A 20,096-nucleotide genomic window follows, 5' to 3' on the forward strand; every position below is an offset into this window, starting at 1 on the left:
GCATATAAGCAGTCTTCTATAGGACAGGCAGGGGTGCCAATTTAAACTTAGTCTTTTCACTAAGGACTTTAAGTAGTTTCCAAATACTAAACCAAAAGCTGTTTTGGCTAATCTGCTTTCCACTTTGCACTATGTAATGAGTTACTCATAACATATTAACAGAAAGAATTTCAAGAATGTAAACAGAATTGTGACAGTGCTGTAGCTGACTGTCATCATGGAAAATGTTTCTCCAAGTTCAACTTTCAGTCAGTGCAGGATGTTCAGGACACAACACCGCTGTGGTGAAGAGAGATCCTTCTTTCACCTGCACTTCAGCTATAATGAAACACACAACAACAGAGAGAGGAGCGAGAGAAAGAGATGGCAGATACACTGAGAACCTGCAGTGTAGATAATCAAACCCTTTATTGTCTAAGTTACATTAGACTTGCAACACCATAAAAACCTGTTAAGAAGAAGAAACAGTAGATTGGTAGAGGTAGTAGAAAGTCCCTGTAACAGTCATAAAAGGGCTTTTACAGGAGTGTATCATGCCAAAGAACTTATCACGTCATTTAAAGGAGCTGATCAAAGCCCATTGACTAAATAAATAAAGAACACAACTCAATTTTAAATACTACGGCCTAGCTAAAATAACAAATCAATACAATACAGTGATAAAGAAAAAAGAAGAAATCATGGGAGTCATTTGAGAAAACAGATGGTCTTTAGGGTTGGCTTTCTCCCACCCACTCTTATTTCTGGTTTAATTAAGTGAAAATCTCATTTCTGTGCTATACACAGCATATAATTATTTAAACTGATTTTCCCTACTGTTGTTCTTCATGTAGCTAAATCATGATTGTAAACTTTGCTGATTAGTACCCTGGTAATGGCGATGACAGCACTAGCTTCTCTGTCAGATATTTGGAAGAAAAGCTCCAGAAAAAAAGCTTTTGGCTCTAAATGTTAACTAAGATTTTTTTTATATCAGCTTGCAAAGCAAAATTAAAATGAAATAAAAAAGAAAGAAATTACAAATGTACGCTACGCTTTTGTGCCATTTTGGGTACACAAGAGTTTTTAATAACTAAAACACAAACAAATAGGCTAAACAACTAGCTTCTGTGCATTCCTGAACTATCACCATTATTTCCATTCATGGAAAACATGACTCAGAAAAGCAACGAAACAAAGAACAAAACCGAAAAAAGAAACTAATAATAATAATAAAAACAAATGAGAAAGCTAGTGCAAACCCAAAATGATAATCATTAAGCAACACAGCAAAATATTTCTCTTTTTTTCTCTCTCTTTTTTTTTTTTGGTGTACAATGGAATGTGTCTATGCGACCTCCCTCAGAATAACTTCACAGAACAGTTAATTACAGTCACTTGTAAGCATTTGCACAGACATTCCTAACTACACCAAGACTTACAGAGAATTCTGGTATACATCTGGTGTAACAGTATAAGGAAAAACTAATAAAAAATACACAACAGAGTTAATCTGCATTGTTGCAAGTGTTGTAATGTAACAAAAACTGTCAAGTAATTTAAGACAAGTAATAAGAAGTATCCAGAACCAATTACCAACTAGATTTTCTCTTTAAAAAAGCAAACCCTCCCCCCCTCCCACCCACCAGAACTGTTAGAACAGAAAGATCTCGCTTTAAAGGGTATTTTTTTTTGTAATTTTTTTTGCTTTTTTTTTAAAACAAATCTTTGTGTCAGAAGCCCTACAAAAACAGCACTATTCCATTATTGTATTAAGTAAACTGTTGCTCTCACCTGTAGTAAAGGTTAGCATCATTTCTGTACATGTAAAATTATTGCTTTTTTGAAAAATATATTTAGCATGCTAAGTTTTTTTAAATTCCATCTCCTGCCTTTACAAAATGTTACAATTTAAAAAAAAACAAAACAAAACAAAACAAAAACAAACAAACAAACCTAGTAAAGCTTTTGCAAAAAATTTTCACAGAACGTTTTCTTTCAAGGCAGCAGTAACTTTTGATAATGCATAAAATTATATGTGCAAAATCTGAAAGTCTCAGAACTATTACCATCACACATAGTGTCACAGCAATAAGGAAAGAAAATATTTATATCTGTGGAATACATTTTAATTGCTTACACTGCATGGTTAACAACCTGTTATGTGCCACAACCCCACCTTGGAAACTTGCTGTTAAAGAGTTACTGTAGAAGAGGTATATAAAGCTTTTTTTTTTTTCTTTTTCCCCCTTGTAACACCACCAGTGATCACTGCGTACAAGACATGACACATCGTATGAACATTAACCTGCCACCACAACAGAAGGACCTCATCTTCTCAGAGTGTGGCCGGGCCCAGGGAGGAGCAGAACAGCTTCGGGCTGAGGCACTCTGTGACGCCTTCTCCATTAGCAACATATGGATGGGTGGCGTTAGACAGCTGAGCAGGTCTATTTATTTAATTGTTTGAAACATGAAGACTTCCTTTGTGATCAGGTCGAAGAAAGTAGCCCTGTTACAAAAAAAGGTCCTGAGAGTAAAACACAGAAGCCTGTTTTTCTTAGTGTTCAACGAGCTTTTCTTTTCCCAAACAGAATAGAAGCTTTTCTGTGGAAGTGTTTCCATTTCCATATTCACATACTATTAATGGTGCGCAGTCAAGAACAAGAGCACTAGAAATGCAAGTGGTCCCCAAACTGTAATGAAACAAACCATTGCAGAGTGACGGTCTTTCTCTTTAGTCCCTTTAATCCTTCATCAAGCATTGCTTTCTCAGCACCGAATGCCACCTTCTTCCTACACCCCCCTTCTTCCTCTCTCTCTCTTTTTTTTAATTTGCTTTTCAGCATGACAGCCAGTGGCAGTTTCATTAATTAATACTTCTCCAGCCCTCGAATCCACTGCTGTTTTTCAAATGTATCAAATAGTCACTGTGAGCATCGGGGAGGTTTTTGTTACAGTGCTTAACTTCTTCATGCTGTCCAAATCACATAAAGTTTAATTTTTCCAGTGTCTCAAACTTCTCTTGATTAATATAGATGCCTCGTGCTGCCACGGCGCTTGCCAACTCCACTGTTTATTATAAAGGAAATAAGGAACCATGGGACTGATTAGTACGTCAATTTATATATATCTCGTGTAGCATCTTCATTTATTTCCCAACGACGAGCGGCGCGGCGGCACCCCCTGCTAGCAGAGCGCGGTGCCGCTCCCAACGCCGCACAGTGCTGCCGGCCAAGGCGATGATCCGTGCTCTGCAGGGATGCCAGGATGCCGGCGGGGCGGGGGCTGCGGGGGGCTCCTGGGCTGAGGCTCTAGGTGCCCTTGTGCAGAGGCAGCGTGTGGGCAACGTCGGCGCCGGTGTGGTCTCTGCCCTGTAGGGAGGAAAGAGGGAAAAGCTCATTCTCACCTCCTCGCCTTCCCTATTGCACCTGCATCAAGCGTCCGGCGAGCCCTTCTGGTGCTCGTTCCTTCTGACTAGTGTCAGAAGGGCATTTGTCAGACCTATAAGGTCTTGGACAGACTAGAAGAACAAGGAATGGAGCCGCTCAGAAATACTAAGAACATGGAGGGATGCTCCTCCAAAGAGAGCCAAGAGGGGTTCATAGCCCGATGAGAGCTTCACAGAGTCTGAAGTTGGAGGTCACAGAGGCGGCTCAAAGAAGAAAAACTGAATTATTGTGCAGGCTTGTCAAAAGCTGAGAAGACTCTTTCCCTCCCCTTGTCATCTTCCCTTAGGTTTTTGAGCCAATTTTCATGAATAATTACATGGAAAAAATAGAAGGGGTATTCTGAAAATCAAGTGAAATTAAAGATAATATCATGAATAAGTGGGAGCCTGCAGCTCCTGAGAAAGGCTTTAAAATGACATTTAGAACATCACTGTCGGAACAATGCAGTTTACAATCTTGATCCTAAAACAACATGGCAAGATTAATCTTATATAAATGCGCTATCCTTAAGCTAAAGTCCTGATGAAGCGAAACAGACCATTTTAAATTAATGCAACATAAAATACAGCACCCATGTAAAATCCAAGCGTGTTTCAAGCTGTGCCTATGGCAGCCCTAGAAATAGCTGAAGAAAGCCCAGCTCTGGTTGACATAATGTATTAAGTGCATCTCTTTTGTTAATAGATTTAGAAAATTCCTAATTAAACCTGGCCTGAGATTCATGACATTTACCAGTCAAAGTTTGGTTTAAGTCGAAAAGATTTGCAACAAAATTAAAGAAAAAAAAAGCTGCTGTACAGACCGCAGTATATTTGAAATGTAGGAAACAGTAACTGAATGAGAGATGTGATAAAACTTCCTTAGTTGGATGCTGAATTTCCTGCAGTAAACTAAGAAAGATGCTTTACATTTTTGCACGGCTACATCATGCCTGAGAGACAGAGCCACAATTCCAAGTGGAGGCATTCATCACTAAAACCTCTTGCACAGAACCAGACCCACGGACATAGGGGAGCATGGCAGGCTTCCTCCCATCTGTAAGGGGGAGGAAGGGGAGATGGGCACCATGTCCAGGTTTCCCTGGGCAAGAGCTGACAAAGAGGGTGATAGGGGCTGCTGCTCTGGGACAGCCATCCTGTGGGCAGCACACACCCACAGAGCATCAAGTATATGTGAAAGGGAAGATTTATCACTTTCCACTGGGAAGGGATGCACAGAGGGTCAGGGATGTTTCCCCATTGTCTTTCTTCGAATTGGAGAAGTCCTCCTCCTCGATGGGGAGGAAGGCTTTCCTGCAGCAGCACTAGCAAGAGGGAGAGCTGAAGGCTTCAGAACTCAGATGAAAAACTGCGCCAGCAAACAGGAGCTCCTGGAGAATACCAGAAAAAGGAGGGCAAAGAAAGCTTTCCAGAAATCACCTCTTCATAGCGGAGGAGGCTGAAGGCTGGTGGAGGTGAAGACAATGGCCTTGGGCAGGAGCCGACCTTGGGGCACTGTCATGCTCTCAGTTCCATCAGGAAAAGGTACCTGAGCTTTCTGAGGGCAAAAGTGGCTCCCTCCTTCGCATCCATACCCACTCATGGAAAAAAAGGGATGTCCTTCAGTTTCAACCATACAAAGTGGGACCGAGAACTGATTTTCCAGTAGATTGAATGCTATCTCTAAGTCTTTGGGTTTGCAATTGTTAGCAAGGCAGTCAAGTTCTCAATCAAGTTTTGAGCTTTTCTGTAGAGGAAATCTTCAGCTTCCATAACAAAAGCTATTTCTGTACTGAGTTTTAGAGCATTACACCAGTTAACTAGAAAAGGAAAAAATCAGTCTGTGTGCATTGTAATGTATTGGAGATAGATGATCGCACGACATCGAAATAAATTACAATAATCATTTTGGACCATGGGCACCTTTTCAGTTTGTTAGCAAGAGGAAAAGACTTACAGCAGCTAATCTTGTCTACTGCATTCCTAACCTGGTGGGTTCCTGGCGCATGCATATTACTCAGATTCCAGTACAGCAGCCTCCATGATTCCTTGATTGTTTGCATTATAATCTCCATATGTATGAACGAGACAAATTAGGTTGCCATTTATTTGTTCATTATCTATTATTTTGATTAATGGAATTCTTGTTCTCAGAATAACTATTTAAAAATAACATTTGCAATAATGAAGACTGAACTATTAATCATGATCTTTAGAAGAAACTCAGCAAGGAACTGGGGCAAGACATTTCATATGAACAAATGTCATAAATAGGACTTTCTAACATACAGTGCTGAAACTTCAAATGAAAAAAAAAAAACAACACCCAAACACAACGCTAACAGTTTAAATAACTTTTTAAGATATATATTTTATTTTATTTTGCTCTTCCCCCTCTCCCTCCAGTTGGTTAAGGACAAGCAGGGCTGTGCTGCAGTTGGCCTACAAGCCCGTTAGAGGTATCAAAGGTCCCCAACCTTTCCTCCAAGTTTCTTTGCAACACATATATTGTTTTCTTGGTTTCTTCCACTCTATCACTCAAATTCTAGCTTTTCACATCATTATCTTATGCAGGTATTGAGCACTACAACCAATGTTTTTAAATAGTCATAGTGGAATAAGTTAAAGCTCACAGGCTCCTTAATGAATGTGTTGTGCTCCTGTCACAGAGGCTCTGCTGTATTCTAGCTCTTTCACAGAAAAGGAGTGCCACTGTCCTCTGGCATGTGGAAAGCTTCAGCCACAGATATCCATGATACCAACTTTCTTTCCGGCCTGTAGCTTTTCCTTGATCTTCTGTGAGTAAAAGAATGCCTTTCTGGAGAGGGCAGAGGTTAGAATTTTGGGGGTTCTGCTTGTTTCATTTGAGCAAAAAGCAAATTGGCAGAGAGAGATCCAGCGTCTTTGGCTCCAGCACGGTAAATACACTTCACACACATGTATATTCTCAATCAGAGAGAACGCTGCTAACCAGCAAGCTATGCCTTTTGAAAATCCAATTACTTGTCTTTAAAAAAAAAAAAAAGGTTATATATATTTATTGATATAGATATATATAAATATACAGATATATTTATATCTATTTATTATAGAATATATTGTTTACCACAGCAGTGATAAACTATATCCCTAAAGTAGGACATGTTTTTATATGTTTTTAAAAATGATCAAGATAAATGCGAGGCATATGCATTAAAAACTGCCACAGCTGATGTTAGCACTTTGCAAAAGCAGACTATGGAATTGAGACTTGTGCTACTGAATGCACTTGGGAGCTGGGCTTCTGGCTGCAGTGCTGCAGTATCAGGCAGTTCCTCTGCAATAATCCCATGCTTTAGGAGAGCTTTCCTTCAAGAACTGCAGTGGTTTTGAGATTCATGCTGTAACATGGGCCCTTCCGAAAGGGAACCAGCTTTTGTCATGCTATGTATAAGCAACTGGAGTGTGTTTTCTCTGAATTCATGCTTTCTAAATCAGGTCTTTTGATGCTGCATAGTGTATTCCAAATTAAGATACATATTCATAGTGGATAAGTAAGCTTAATTATGGACATATTGGGATATTTAGCATTTATAAAAATATTCAGAATATTCAGTATGTTTAATATGGCAGCATTTCAAGAGGATCTGCAAGACTTTGCACAGATTGTATTAGTTGGGGTATAGAATAAGCATTTTTTGCCCTTTAGAAAAAGAAGACCAGGAAGTATTCTGGAGTTAAAGAGAAATTCATTTGATGAAAATTTTTGTTAAGCATTTGGGTAGAAGAGAACACAGAAATTAATGTTACGAGACACAAACAAAATGTAGGAAATAAGGTATATATTTCAGTGGTGCTAATGCCAAAGCATGAAATGTAGAGTAATGCTGACATTACCAACATTAGGTGTGCATGGCCCTCTTTACACAGCCCCATAGGTGGCCTACTTTTCAGTGCTGCCGAACACCTGCATCTCCTCTGGGTGGTTCATTACCCTAAAGTAGGCTTCCTATTTGAACACCTAAATATAGACCTAACTGTCTCACCTTTGAAAAAGCTGTAGACTCTATTTTTAACACGTGGAATTAAAATTATTCCATGAGAAAACTGCTATATAATGCAACACTGTTGTAACCTACTGTGTTGGGGAATTTTAAAAGCCCTACGTAACTTTCTTTTATAAGGGAAACCTTTAGAGATGATCTTCTCTGACTACTGAAGGGAATGGGGGAACTGTGAAATACTAATATTAATATTTTTACTCTTTAGCTGACTACTCAAGGGAAGATATTTCACCTGTGAGGAGGAAACATTATGTAAAGTGAATCACTTCCACTTAACGTTAAAAAAAAGCCTCATTCTAAAGCTACTGAATGTGCTAACTATTGTTTCTTGCTTGAAGCATGTGTGTGGCACTCCTGTAACTCGAACTGACTTTACTCCGTAAACTCTCAAGAATAGATCTGTCCCCAATTAAGAAATGAAATGAAGACACGGAGTGACAATTTTTAAAGTGGGAAATTGTAATGTTACCAGAGTGCTGCAGGCATTGTTCCTGGTGCAAACTACTTCCCGTGCTTCTAAAGGTCCCTGCAGCTGCGGGTAGAGACAAATGTATTCCCTTGCTGAAGCCCAGGGACTGTGCAGGTGGAGGGGGAGTGCAAAGCCTGCTTGCGATGAGAACAAGGAAAACAGCAGACAACCGAATAATCCTAACTGACACAGATACTGACAAACTGAGACAAAGGCTGATACTGAAGAGCAAATGACAAAAGAAAGGAAACTGTCTCACAGAAAAGTGATCATACTGCTGCTTCTGTGGAAGAAATACCGATGGAGAAGAAACAAAGTGGTTCACGAGCCCAACCTCTACCCGGTATTCCAGTACATCGAAAGATGCTGTAATTTAATCAAATGCTTTGAAGACAGATTGATGTGGACTGAGTCTGAACAGCAAACTACATTTGCTGTGGAAGAAGTCAGTCAATAAATTCTGGTGTAGCAGGTTACTAAGACAGGGTCACGAGTAAATTTGTTGTTCATAAATAAGTACAACACAATTTTTAAGAAGAGTCCAATTTAGCTTCCACATCTCTTTTTGGTAGATACGGCCATTAAGTTTTTGGAAATATATTTCCAACTGTAATCTTACATAGTCTTTTAAAGCAAGACAAGCAAAAACTGTAACACCGAATTCAGAAATTGATTTCAACTCTATAAGAGATAATCAATCAGCATGAAAAGATAAAAGTTTTTTCAAGATGTTTAGGTTTACTAAATCTACATCACTAAACTAGAACCAAAGTTTGCAGCACTGCAGTGTTCTGCCCCAGCACATTCTTCTACTAAAAGGGATGTCCTAGTACAATTTGATGCATCACAAAAACAGCGTTTCCATCTAGTTCTCCAACTAGAACAGAATTTAGCTGCTACTGTCCCATAAAACCTAAATGAGCTTCGCTCAGAACAACGAGTACTTGAAAACTTCATGAGGAAAGCTGCTGGCCACTCGTGAGACAGACCAGATATTCCAGTAGCAGAGACTGAGTTCCCAGAGTAGCCTCCAGGGCAGAAAGAAGCAAACATAACAGAGAAGACATGAAGGATTTCCACAAAGGGTGCAGCACATGACCTAAGCGACGTGGTGGTGCCTGGTGAGGATGTTTATTGAATAGATTGAAACAGCTCCTCATCTTCATGAAGGTAGGACTACTATTGAGCTCCATTCTCTAAACATGGCTGTAATCATCTGTAATTGCTTACTAAGAGACAAGAGGAAAGTCATAAAAAATTGTTTGTAGTAAAATATTAAAAACAAGGAAGGAGTGAGCGACGTTGAAAGCGGTTCCATATAAAAGAAAACTGCCCATGAGAAAGTATGCCCTGAAACCCATCTGTTAAGCTTGAAGATGGAGTGGGAAGGTTCGCATTATGACAGTGATATCCAAAGATACGGGATATACAAAATAAATTCAGTTTAGTGGTTTTCTAAGTAGTAGATTTCTTATGCATAATTCAGAGTGCTGAGAAGTGTTTGTTAAGACAGGAAATACATTTTGAGAACAGGAAAGCAACACCACCTCAAAAAGTCCACATAAAGTGGGAGATAAGCCTTTGAGAGACTAGATACTGGCTGTTACAGTGTAAGTGCTAATTGCATTGTTGCAGCAGAAAGCATGTTAGTTGTAAAAGCAAATTATTCCTAGAAATTCTTTAAATACCATCTCACTATTTTATATCACAGTGCATTACAGAGCTAGCTATCCCACCCACTCTCCAGTAAGCCAGTAACATGTTTATTTAAACACTAACTACTTGATCTACAATTAACTAACTCTCTATATAACAGACATTTAACAGACATTGACAAAATGCTTAAAAATTTAAGAGCTAAATATCAAGCAACACCATTATTATTTATACATGCTATAAAACAATCAGTGCTTTACTGATGAGTATCACCATGCAACTTTTTCCCAGCTACCACATTAAAAACCAAACATCCAATTAATTGTAAAACATACTTGTTTTGGGGCATCTGCGGAGGTGGTGTGAACTTCAGTACCTCGGAGTCCATTAGACTCAAACACCACTGTGGGAACAAGGGGGGTTGTTAACAGATGAACATTCAAGCTTCGTTAGTGTGTGTACATTATTTGAGACCATTACAGATTAACCACGTTCAAAAAAAGACACCAGCTACTAGCCTGTGGCCGGAAAATACCAATTTACCGTAACACTTACTGTAAGAGAGTGTGCTAATGGCAGCCTAGGGCCACTGCCCTTTTTAATTCAGACTTCAGCGCTGAAGAAAGCAATCACTGACAACATTAATTATCGGTGTATGTGTAAAGGGACCCTCTTCTTGCATTACTTACCATTTGGCCTCTGTCATTTTGCATCAGACTGGCTCATGTATGCATCATTCACACTTCTCAGAGAGAACCCGCTAGTCTCACTGTCTCATGCGATGCTCAGGAGGCAACAATCCGGCTGGCTCTGGCCTCCCCCAGCTCAGCAGCAGGCTGTGCCAGGTTAAAAAGCCTCTGCTGAGGGCTGCTGATTTTGGGACTGACCCGTCTGAGGGAAATCTCGTTTCCCACAAAAATGGTCCTGTCAACAGCAATGATGAGGCAAAACAAAGCCTTATGTTCTGTTGAAAGGAGTACTTTGATTTCAATTTGTGCTGGTGGCAACAGAATTCATTAGCATATTCATTTCTGAGTACCCTACTCTCTAATTAAAATAAAACATTTGCAAACAGACTTATCTTAAATGCATTGCAATTTTATGGAGTTCGGGCAGGGATCAGGTAAGCAATATCCAGAGAACAAGAGCAATAGTCGTAAAAATAAAAACCTGTATGCTAGATTTAGGTATTGGAATTACTGAGGTTAACGTAGTATGGGAAACGTAATTCTTGGCATTTTGTCAGCTGAATCTGAAAGAAGGCAAGCGAGAAAGGGAGAAAGCAAGAGCAAGTGTGAAAATATACCTGTGTGGGACCTCTGATGAGTTCTGAGGTGACTGGGTTGGTTAAAGCATTTTCCACATTCCCTGCAGACGCAGTCTCCTTGGCGTGTTTGTGTCCTAAGCATCCCTGTAGTTGGTAGGGAGGAGGGAAGGGAGGGAGACAGGGAGAGGGCGGGGGGAGAGGAGAGAGGAAAGTTGAGAAGAAAACATTATGCCAGAAGAAAACATCATTAGTATGTCTAATGTGTCATTATGTGAGACTACCTTCAGGCCCTGGATGACAACTGTCAGCCTTCATCTAGGCACCGGCTGACAGGCCAGGCACACACAGGACTGCAAGAATGCATAAATTACATTGAATTAAAAAATGCTCCCCATGATGTGCCCGCACCAGGACTGGCATGTCAGGTGTGCGCTTTTCAGAGCAGCTGGATCCACTTTTCAGCTATCACCCAGCTTTGTCAAGCAGTACATCAGGCAAATCAAAGTGACTCCAGCGTGGCGGAGACAAGTCACATGGATAATAGGAAGTGAGTAGGACCAGAGCCCGACTGTCCCCCCCGGGCGGCAATACCTCAGAGACAAATGCAGAGTGAGTGGAGCCATCACAAACTGATCAAACCTTTAGCCCCTGCCTACCTGCCTGCCGGTGCTGCTTTGACCCGGGAGCTCCAAGGCACAGACGAAAGACATCTGTGAATGAAAGTGTCATTCCGGACATTTTGAGCTAGTCGGGCACAGCAGCCTTCCTCCAGCCTTCGGTAAACATGTTTTCTAGGCCATTAGCATTTGTGGAAAACCGCTCAAACCTCTCCTTTTTCTCCAAAGGTCAGTTTACAGTATCTGACTTAAAGGGCTGGTCTTTGTCTTTTTGCTGCTGATCAAAAAAGACACATTTGACTTTTATTGGGCTTTTTTTTTAAAAAAAAAAATGGCTGAACATCATCTTTTCTATTTTGGTAAAACGCCCTCCTCAGAAGGGAAGAGTTGATGTTTTCATTTGCCACTGGAATACTTTGGCTTTTAAAGACATTCTCAGGAGGTTGTCAGCAGAAATGAAGTTTGAGCTTTTCCTTTGTTTTGCTTTGTGTTTTTTTTTCCCCCTTCCTGTTAAGGCATTTTAAAAGAGTAAAACTGTGAACAAAAACAGTCCAGTGAAGAAAAAAACAAATACTGAAATCAACTGCAAGATGCCAGAGGGCCCATCCAAAATACAGACTGCTGTACCTCAAAGTGAATGCAAAAGGAGAATGCAAAAGCTAACTGTGCTTGTGAAACACCAAGCATCCTATGATAGCTTTTACCATAACATAGATTATGAAGAAACTGTCCTGGCTAAGGAAAGAAACAGAAAAACAAAAAACAAAAAACAAAAAACAACAAAAAAAAAACCTGACCAAACCAAACCAAAAATCCCCTGGCTGTTTTCTACTTCTATAATAGCACCTCCTGTAGATGGCAGTACAGTCTCTATAATGTAACTGAACAGAAACATCTCCAAAAAGTTCCTGGCAGACAAGAATCAGCTCGTGATTGAGACACAAATCCAGACTTGTCACACAGACACAAACACAACAGCTCTCTGAAGCCCAGGAGACTTGGGTTTCTCAGGTGGCTTTCTGAGATCTCTGTGAATCACAGATTCATTTGAGTTGGAAGGGACCATTAAAGATTATCTAGCCCAACTCCCCTGCAATGAAGGAACACCTACAGCTATGTCAGGGTGCTCAGAGCCTCCTCCAGCCTGACCTTGAGTGTCTCCAGGGATGGAGACACCATCTCTCCGGGCAACCTGTTCTAGTGAAAGACAAATATGCTCTTCTCCAACTTTTTATATTACCATACACTGTGAAGCAGAAAAATGTTTTTTCTGCTAGCAAGTAACAGCAAAATCTGTCCTGTCTTCTTGTTTCCACCACCACAGTAACCCAGATGCATTCAGAAACAGTGAGGCTCATTTCCTCCTCCATCCACACACACAACATGTACACTCTGATGAACTCAGCTCCCCACCCAGGAACCAGGGCAGATAAGGCATTAGTAAAAGTCTCTGCAGCAGCCCAACAGTTGTCCCAGCAGTATTCATGGAAGCACACTTCCCATCTCACGTTTTTAGGAGAGAAGGCTTAGAATTGCTGTTGTAAGCTAAAGTGCCCAAATGCAGAGGTGAATGGATTAGCCCTTTTATCAAACCCCTCCCTGGCAGTTACTTAATGGCAGTTATCTTAAAACACAGTTGGCAAAAAGGGACATAGCATCGAGGTATGGTTGCCATTGTTGTATATCCTAAGGACACCATAAGGCTTTTGATACTCGAGAACTTTGTGCTCTGGGCATCACTGCTGCAAGTAATAGCCCCATGACTCACCACTCGGGACACACTCCCTGCAAGTGAACAAAAGACACTGGATGGCTCCTGGTGTCAGTGAATTCAGGTGGATGAGGGTGACCATGTGAATGGGAGGTCCTGTAAAAACAGCTTTCAAAGCTGCCTTCAGATGAGCCCCAAGGAAAGAGCACACTTGCTGCCATAACCCCTCCTTTCCAAGGACCACAAATGATATAAATACTGCAAACAAAATAAACAAATGCTGTTTATGTGTAACAATAAGATTTTCTCTATGAGTTTCAGGAAGTTTGGGCAGCACAAAACAAACCTATTCCAAGAACAGAAGCTTTGCGATGGCAGCTGCATCACTACAGAACACACAATTTTCCAAGGACGTGTTGGAATAAACACAAATGTAAAAGGAAGGGTCCCAGAAATAAACCAAGGCTTTACAGAGGAAGTTAAAGTCTGCACAACTGCACGCTAAAATATTCCAGTATGTTCCAAGATGAGGACATACTAATGCACAACACCCAAGTAAAGTCTATCAGGAACATTCAAAGAGGAAAAAAACGTGACAAATAGGGTATCTAACTAGGATTTTTTCATTGTCCCTTATGTCACAACGGCCATATTCACACCACCATATGAAGATTTAATTGCATGCTGCATACTGACAGAAACTCAAGGGGCTCAGCCTGGGACTATGTGTTAGTTCAGATAAGATTCGTTTAGCCTCCTCTATTTGCAGTTAGGAGGCTCTTGTTCCTTTTGCCTGCAACAGCTTTTTATGAGGACTGCTCTGAAAGTACTGCCTCCTATTTTATTATGTTGTCCCACAACATCAGAGGTGGATGTTGGTGGTATGGCAGTAGAGGTTCAGCCTTCCCACCAATATTCTGTTGTTGCAAGGCGTCAGATGTCAGCAGAAGGGCAGTCGGACAGAAGGGCATCTGACTGGAAGCGGATGGAGCAAAGGTGTGTCACTGAATTCCTTGACAAAGATAAAAATGCTACCCGCTGACATTCAGTGATGTTTGCTGAACATTTTATAGAGACCAAACAGTGGATATGAGCACAGTGAGGCAGACGGTGATGCATTTCAGCAGTGGTGACAGCAACAGTGGGTCACCTCTGCTGGTGCAGATGTTTACAAGTGCAGCGTGCAGCCTCTTGTTCATCACTGGTGAAAATGTGTAACTAATGGTGGCAACCATGTTGAAAAACAGTGTTTTGTAGCTGAGAAAACTTGACTGCTGTAAAACACTTGAAATGAAAGAAGAAATTTCAAAGCAGAGATAGGCACTAAATTACTTCCAGTTAAAATGTCTCTGGATATCAGTGCCCAGCTAAAACATAAAATAAATGTAATAAAATCCCTCTCTTCGAAAGCAGGTAGACAGAGACCTCCTTGGAAACCTTGCCCCTATTTTTACTGTGCTCCAGTGTTCCTCATGGGTTTTCTGGTGCCTGCATTCACTCAAGTCAGTTTCAGTTCATGTCTTTTATTGTTTCTCCCCACCTTTCTTAACATGGCTGGGAGCTCTGTGGATCAGTAATATTTCTCTGAGCAGGTTGATAGGATGTAGTCTTAGATAACATCAGCAAGCTGACCCACATCAAGGTACCTCAAGGTGCTTGTGGAACAATTAACTGGTACTCAGAGCAGGGAGAAACTTCAGACAACATTCCCAGCCACTGTGGTGCTGAAAGGGGACTCAGCTAAGATTTGTACATGAACACTGGCCCTGCATTTGTAGAAACTGATAAAATCCTTCTCCTCTTTTCCTTAACAAAAACCATGACCTTGATGCTCCTTACAATAATTACATAGCCTCTAAGCACCTGCTAAATGATTTACTCAGTAGTGATAACAGTCAACTCTTACGCAACATTACTTTTTATCTGATTGAGTAAAACCAACAACAGAGTGGCTTAAAGGTGCACCTCATTCACTATTTGGCCTCCCTGTCTTCTCCAAAAGGCTTGCACAAAGACCTGACCCAACATTCTGTGTCTTTCTCTGCCTCATGGCTGCCAGAGCAGTCAACCTGCATACAACTTCTGGCAACTAGGCTACAACTGGCCCTAGATTACCAGCTTTTCAATGTCCCATATTTCATATGTAAATGTAAAATGGGCTCATAAACTCATACTCCTTTGACAAAAACAGAGAGCACCATGTCATGCAAAGATACTAGGCATTACCAGCTGTAGGAATAAAGGTGTGAAACAAGTGCTTTTTGCTTGTGGAAGTCAGTTCTTGCACAGTTTCTAGTAAGAGAAGAAATGTTTAAGAAACCCGGACAGCTTACAAATGGCAAAAGCTGGGACTCTAGTCCATTCTCCAATCCCACACGCCCATCCCAATAGTAATAAATCACTGACTTTAAGTTTCCAGCCAGGCAAACTAATTTTGGCAGATAGTCAGAAGTGTATAGTTTCAAATGTAAATGCACAGGTTTCTTTTTTGTTATATATATACATATTTTGTTTTGTTTTGTTTTTACATGGCAGTTGACTGGCAAGAGACAGAAGGAGAGGTGTGGTACTTATTTTTTTATTCCCTGAACTTTAAACTGGTTATTTGCACAGCAGTCTTTCCTGCTTATGTGAATTAGGATGTAACGTATTCAGCTCCACCTCTTTTTAATTATAAACATAAAAACAGATCAAAAGAATCGTCTGAAAAATACCATAGCAGTCTTTGATACGGACAAGGAAGATCTTAAGACTTTTGTCAAGAAAGACAAAGGACACTGACAAGTGATTATCTCCTTCTGTTGTTGGAAGACTTGTTTGCAGACAAAATTGAACAAAACCTCCAAAATAACATCACAGATAAGCCCCAGAGGATGTTTATTTTGCCCGAAGCAAAAAGATTATGATGTTTGCCAGCACCAGCATATCACTAGAATCATAGTGTGACAGCACATCTGTGTAACTCTAGCCTGCTTGAAGCAAGGGGACAAAGGAACAGTAACACTCCAGGTGGAACCAAATATATTTAACCCGCGACAGAAATGTCACGCAGTGCACAAGGGGGGGATGCCACAATGTTAGAGATCAGTAAACAAATCTATTCAAGCCTATCCAAAAACGATAGAACACTGAATTTATAATCCCAACAGCTAAAAGGAGAGGAGGAAACTGCTAAACAACATGTCGTGGCTCAGATTGAAGAAAGAGCAAGCAAGACATGTCCCCAGCTCTGGAAGGGCTTGTGAAATCTTACCTGCGTGATCCAGGACTGGGCTGTTGGCACCACAGGTTTGGTACAACGAAGCAAGGTCCTTTGGAATGTATGTTTTAAAGATATTTAAAATGTCCAAACGTTTCTCATGCCCATCTGATCCCACATCCTGTTTGTTGGAGTGTAAAACTGAGGAGACTCCTGCTGCACCAGGCTGGGGCTGCATCAGTGGACTTGCTCGTGTCACGGCTGTGCAGTTTGCCAATGTCCTCATCTCATTCCCAGCCTTTATGTGAGACTCCCTCTGAGGCACCGATGGCTCTTCATGTTTAGTGTACTGCTCGCTTTTGCAAAGGGGATGATACTGCGGTGGTGGGTTGTATTTGGCCTTCATGGAATCAGATGCACAGTGCTTACCTGAAGGGAGAAAACCAGTACTTCCCTGGGGAACCACGTACTTTTCCACTTGTTTACTGTTGGTAGGCTGCATGCTAGGCCTGGATATGACTGTCTGAGTAGGCGTTATGCTTCCACTATAGGCTCCCATTTGCATAAGTTTGGAATTTGCTTCATATTTATTTTTCAGCGGAGGCTGTTGTGCTGCTGTGTTGTATTGCTCCTGTGAATGGTTTACTTTGGGCTGTCTGTACCCATCCAGACCTGATAAGCAAGGACCACAGTGGCCAAATGCGTGACTGTCCTTTGATTGATGCATACTTCCAGACTTTGCAGTCATCCCAACAGGAAGAGAACTGCTTTTGGACCCTGGTAATGCACTTGGCACTTGAGTACGTGTAAATCTGGCAACGGGCAAAGGCTGGCATTCCTTACCACCAAGAGCAGGAGGGGGACCAGTACGCCCACTCCTTGCCAGGAAAACCAGGTTGTTTTTAATACTCTTGAATCCATTCTGTTGAACCCATGGGGGTACCATTGAGTTACAGCTGATTTTGTGCAAAATTCTTTTGTGCATCCACAGGACCTCAGGGTAGTAGGTCTTGTGACTGCAGAAAGGACATGGGTAGATAATTAAAGCAGCCTGCAAGGATATATTCAAATTTTTATTGCATGAATTATCCCTTGTTGATTTTTCACTCAAATCAAGTGGAGCTGCCTCTTCAGCTTCAGCACCTTTTTCTATCAGAGGATGCTCCCTGTGTAAGTCTAGTAAATTTTCTCTAGAGTGACTAGCTTGCATTTCAAGTGATGTTTTCAAGTCCATGACCATGTTTGAAGATGTCTGGCCCACACCTGAAACAAAGCCAGCAAAGTGACTGGAGCAAGGAAGCCCTTGGCTGTGGTGAAATGCTGGCATCTTTATATCTGCAGAACCTTTCAGATCCTGATATTTCGAAAAGGGCTCCTTGATGACACTCTCCACTGCGGACACCAATGCTGGAATCTCTGGTTTAGATTCACTGGCCTCATTTTCTCTGGTGTTGTGGCTTCCCAGCTTCGTAGTTTCCTCCAACTGAGATGTTACCATGGGGGTTTCCTCTTCAGAAAAACTGCAGCGGTATGGCTTTTCATCTGAATGGGACAAACAAAAAACATAACTGTCACTTAATGGAAAAAGGAGTACAACAGACAAAGCAAAAAACAAAAATAAAGTAAGGTAGAAGGATGAAAGAACAACTTTGGAATTAGTATTGTAATGACATATTATAAACTAAGTGTACTGTATAAGCAAGAAAACTGTGAAATAAGACACAACTGTTTGATTCCCTTTTAACAATCACTGTGAAGTGTGGACAAACTCTCTAATGCTGGACATTTTGAAGACAAAAACAATTCAATAATATGCTCACGTTAAAATTCTGTGACTCTAAGAAAGATAAACAAATATGCAGCCATTTAATTCTTTAACAAAAGCAAAGATAATGGAGCCAGATAAGAGTGACCTAGTTAAAGGTCTGTCAGCATTTCCATTACAAGCCCCTATTTTCAAAGGGTTTATAACCTTGGCTCGAGCTGAAACCAAGAATATAAGCAGATAGAGAGTACAGAATAAATTGCTCACTTAAGAGAGACTTTAGCAGTGGCCCAATATAAAAGATGAGTCATGGAGAACGTAAACTTTGGGTTTTCCGTTCGTTAGCTTAAAGCAGACACATTTTTATTTTAACATATGTTTATGTTTTGAGTCAAACTTTAGGTAAATTTTATGACAGCTCAATCTACTGAGATAAAGAATTCATTCATTGTCAGCCACCGAGATTACAGAATTCAAGCCAGACCTTCAATTCTTCTCAGTTTCTCCTTTGCTTCTCAGCTCTCCAGAGCAAATTTATCTAACACATGTCCTGGAAAGGGAACATACTGGGCAGTAATTAAAGCAGTTTAGAGGGAAGCAGAAGAATAGGATTTGTTTGCTGAGAGCGCAGTTACCTCCACCCGCTAACACAATGCTTATCTCTCAGAGCTGCTGATAAAGTCATTGAATCCCTCCAAATCAGTTCACAAATCAATCCCAGAGAGATTTTCATCACAGCAGTAATGCTTACTTCACTGAATCCATTTAACATGTAACTGAATTGAATCATCTGACAAACTTTCAGTTTCAATTAACATGCAGTTAATGAGCCTCTGCCAGGCAAGTGTAAGGAGACTATGCTCCATCTAAAATGCCACCAGTTCAAAGAGGAGTGGTGAGAATGGGAAAGGAGCAAACTGCTCTGTAGCTGCATATCCTCTCCCATCAACTCATAAAAGCGCTTCAGAAAACCAAGTGCTGTTCCTTAGCAAGATGCAGCGCCACTGGCATTCTTCTAAACAGCAAAATGCAAGAAGTATGTCTCCTGGAGTTGGAGTTTCACTTCAAATAAAGTCTACTTAACCTCATCTTCAATTTAAGGAGCAAAAAAAAAAAAAAAGAAGAGAAAAAAAACCAAACCCTAAAAATCATAGAATGGCCTGAGTTGGAAAAGGACCTCAAGGATCATCAAGCTCCAACCCCCCTGCCACAGGCAGTGCCACCAAGCTCCCCATTTAACTCTAGACCAGGCTGCCCAGAGCCCCATCCAACCTGGCCTTGAACACCTCCAAAGATGGGGCATCCACAACCTCTCTGGGCAGCCTGTTCCAGCACCTCACCACCCTCACAGTAAAGAGCTAAGTAATTAGGTTAAAAATAACCCATAAGATTTCAGTCCTGCATGGCTGAGTGCTCACTCTGCCAAGATCATTTTCCTTTCAAACTCTCCAAGGGGATAAACTCAGGAAAAAAAACCATAACCCCTCAAACTTGTTTTTCCTGTGTTGCAGGGGGCAGGGCTTTGGGAAAGCACATGCCTGGCACTACTGGCTAAGTTTACAGTTTGAAACAAAGATGCTGCATGCAGCAGCGAAATCTGATGCTGCACATCTGCGTTACTTTCAAAGCACATCTGTCAAAGCCCAAAATATTTGTACTCCTAAATAAGATTTTAAGGCTTCCTTTACGATCACAAGCAGTGGGTCCTTTGATCGGCGCAGTAAATAATGAAGGAAAGCAAAACCAAATCCAAATCATTCAATCGCAGCAGCATTCAGCGGGGGCTGAACCAGCCTCCAGGCTAAGCTCAGCCCAGCACAGAGGCATGGGGAGTGTGGAACACCCCAAATGTGCTGCCCCAGCTGAGGACCCTCAGTGACTCCTCCATCCTCACAGCTGTTATCCCATCATTTTGGTCAACTTGGCTGTGATGATGCTGTACGGCCACAGAAGCTGTGGG

The 20,096-nt window shown here is 41.1% G+C and overlaps 1 protein-coding gene across 1 annotated transcript in view; it reads right to left on the reverse strand.

Annotated features, from left to right (window-relative positions):
- Positions 1-3,293: 3,293 nt before the first annotated feature.
- ZNF516 (zinc finger protein 516) overlaps positions 3,294-20,096 on the reverse strand; it is a gene marked incomplete at both ends in the record, with an annotated part of 57,102 nt that continues 40,299 nt past the window's right edge. The window contains 4 exons of the mRNA XM_079533257.1: positions 3,294-3,353; positions 9,913-9,980; positions 10,884-10,988; positions 16,426-17,913. Of these exons, the coding sequence (XP_079389383.1) occupies positions 3,294-3,353; positions 9,913-9,980; positions 10,884-10,988; positions 16,426-17,913 (1,721 nt within the window). The remainder of the gene's footprint in view (positions 3,354-9,912; positions 9,981-10,883; positions 10,989-16,425; positions 17,914-20,096) is intronic.

The sequence above is a fragment of the Tetrao urogallus genome, assembly GCF_951394365.1.
Source record: "Tetrao urogallus genome assembly, chromosome: 3".
Taxonomy (NCBI): Eukaryota; Metazoa; Chordata; class Aves; order Galliformes; family Phasianidae; genus Tetrao; species Tetrao urogallus.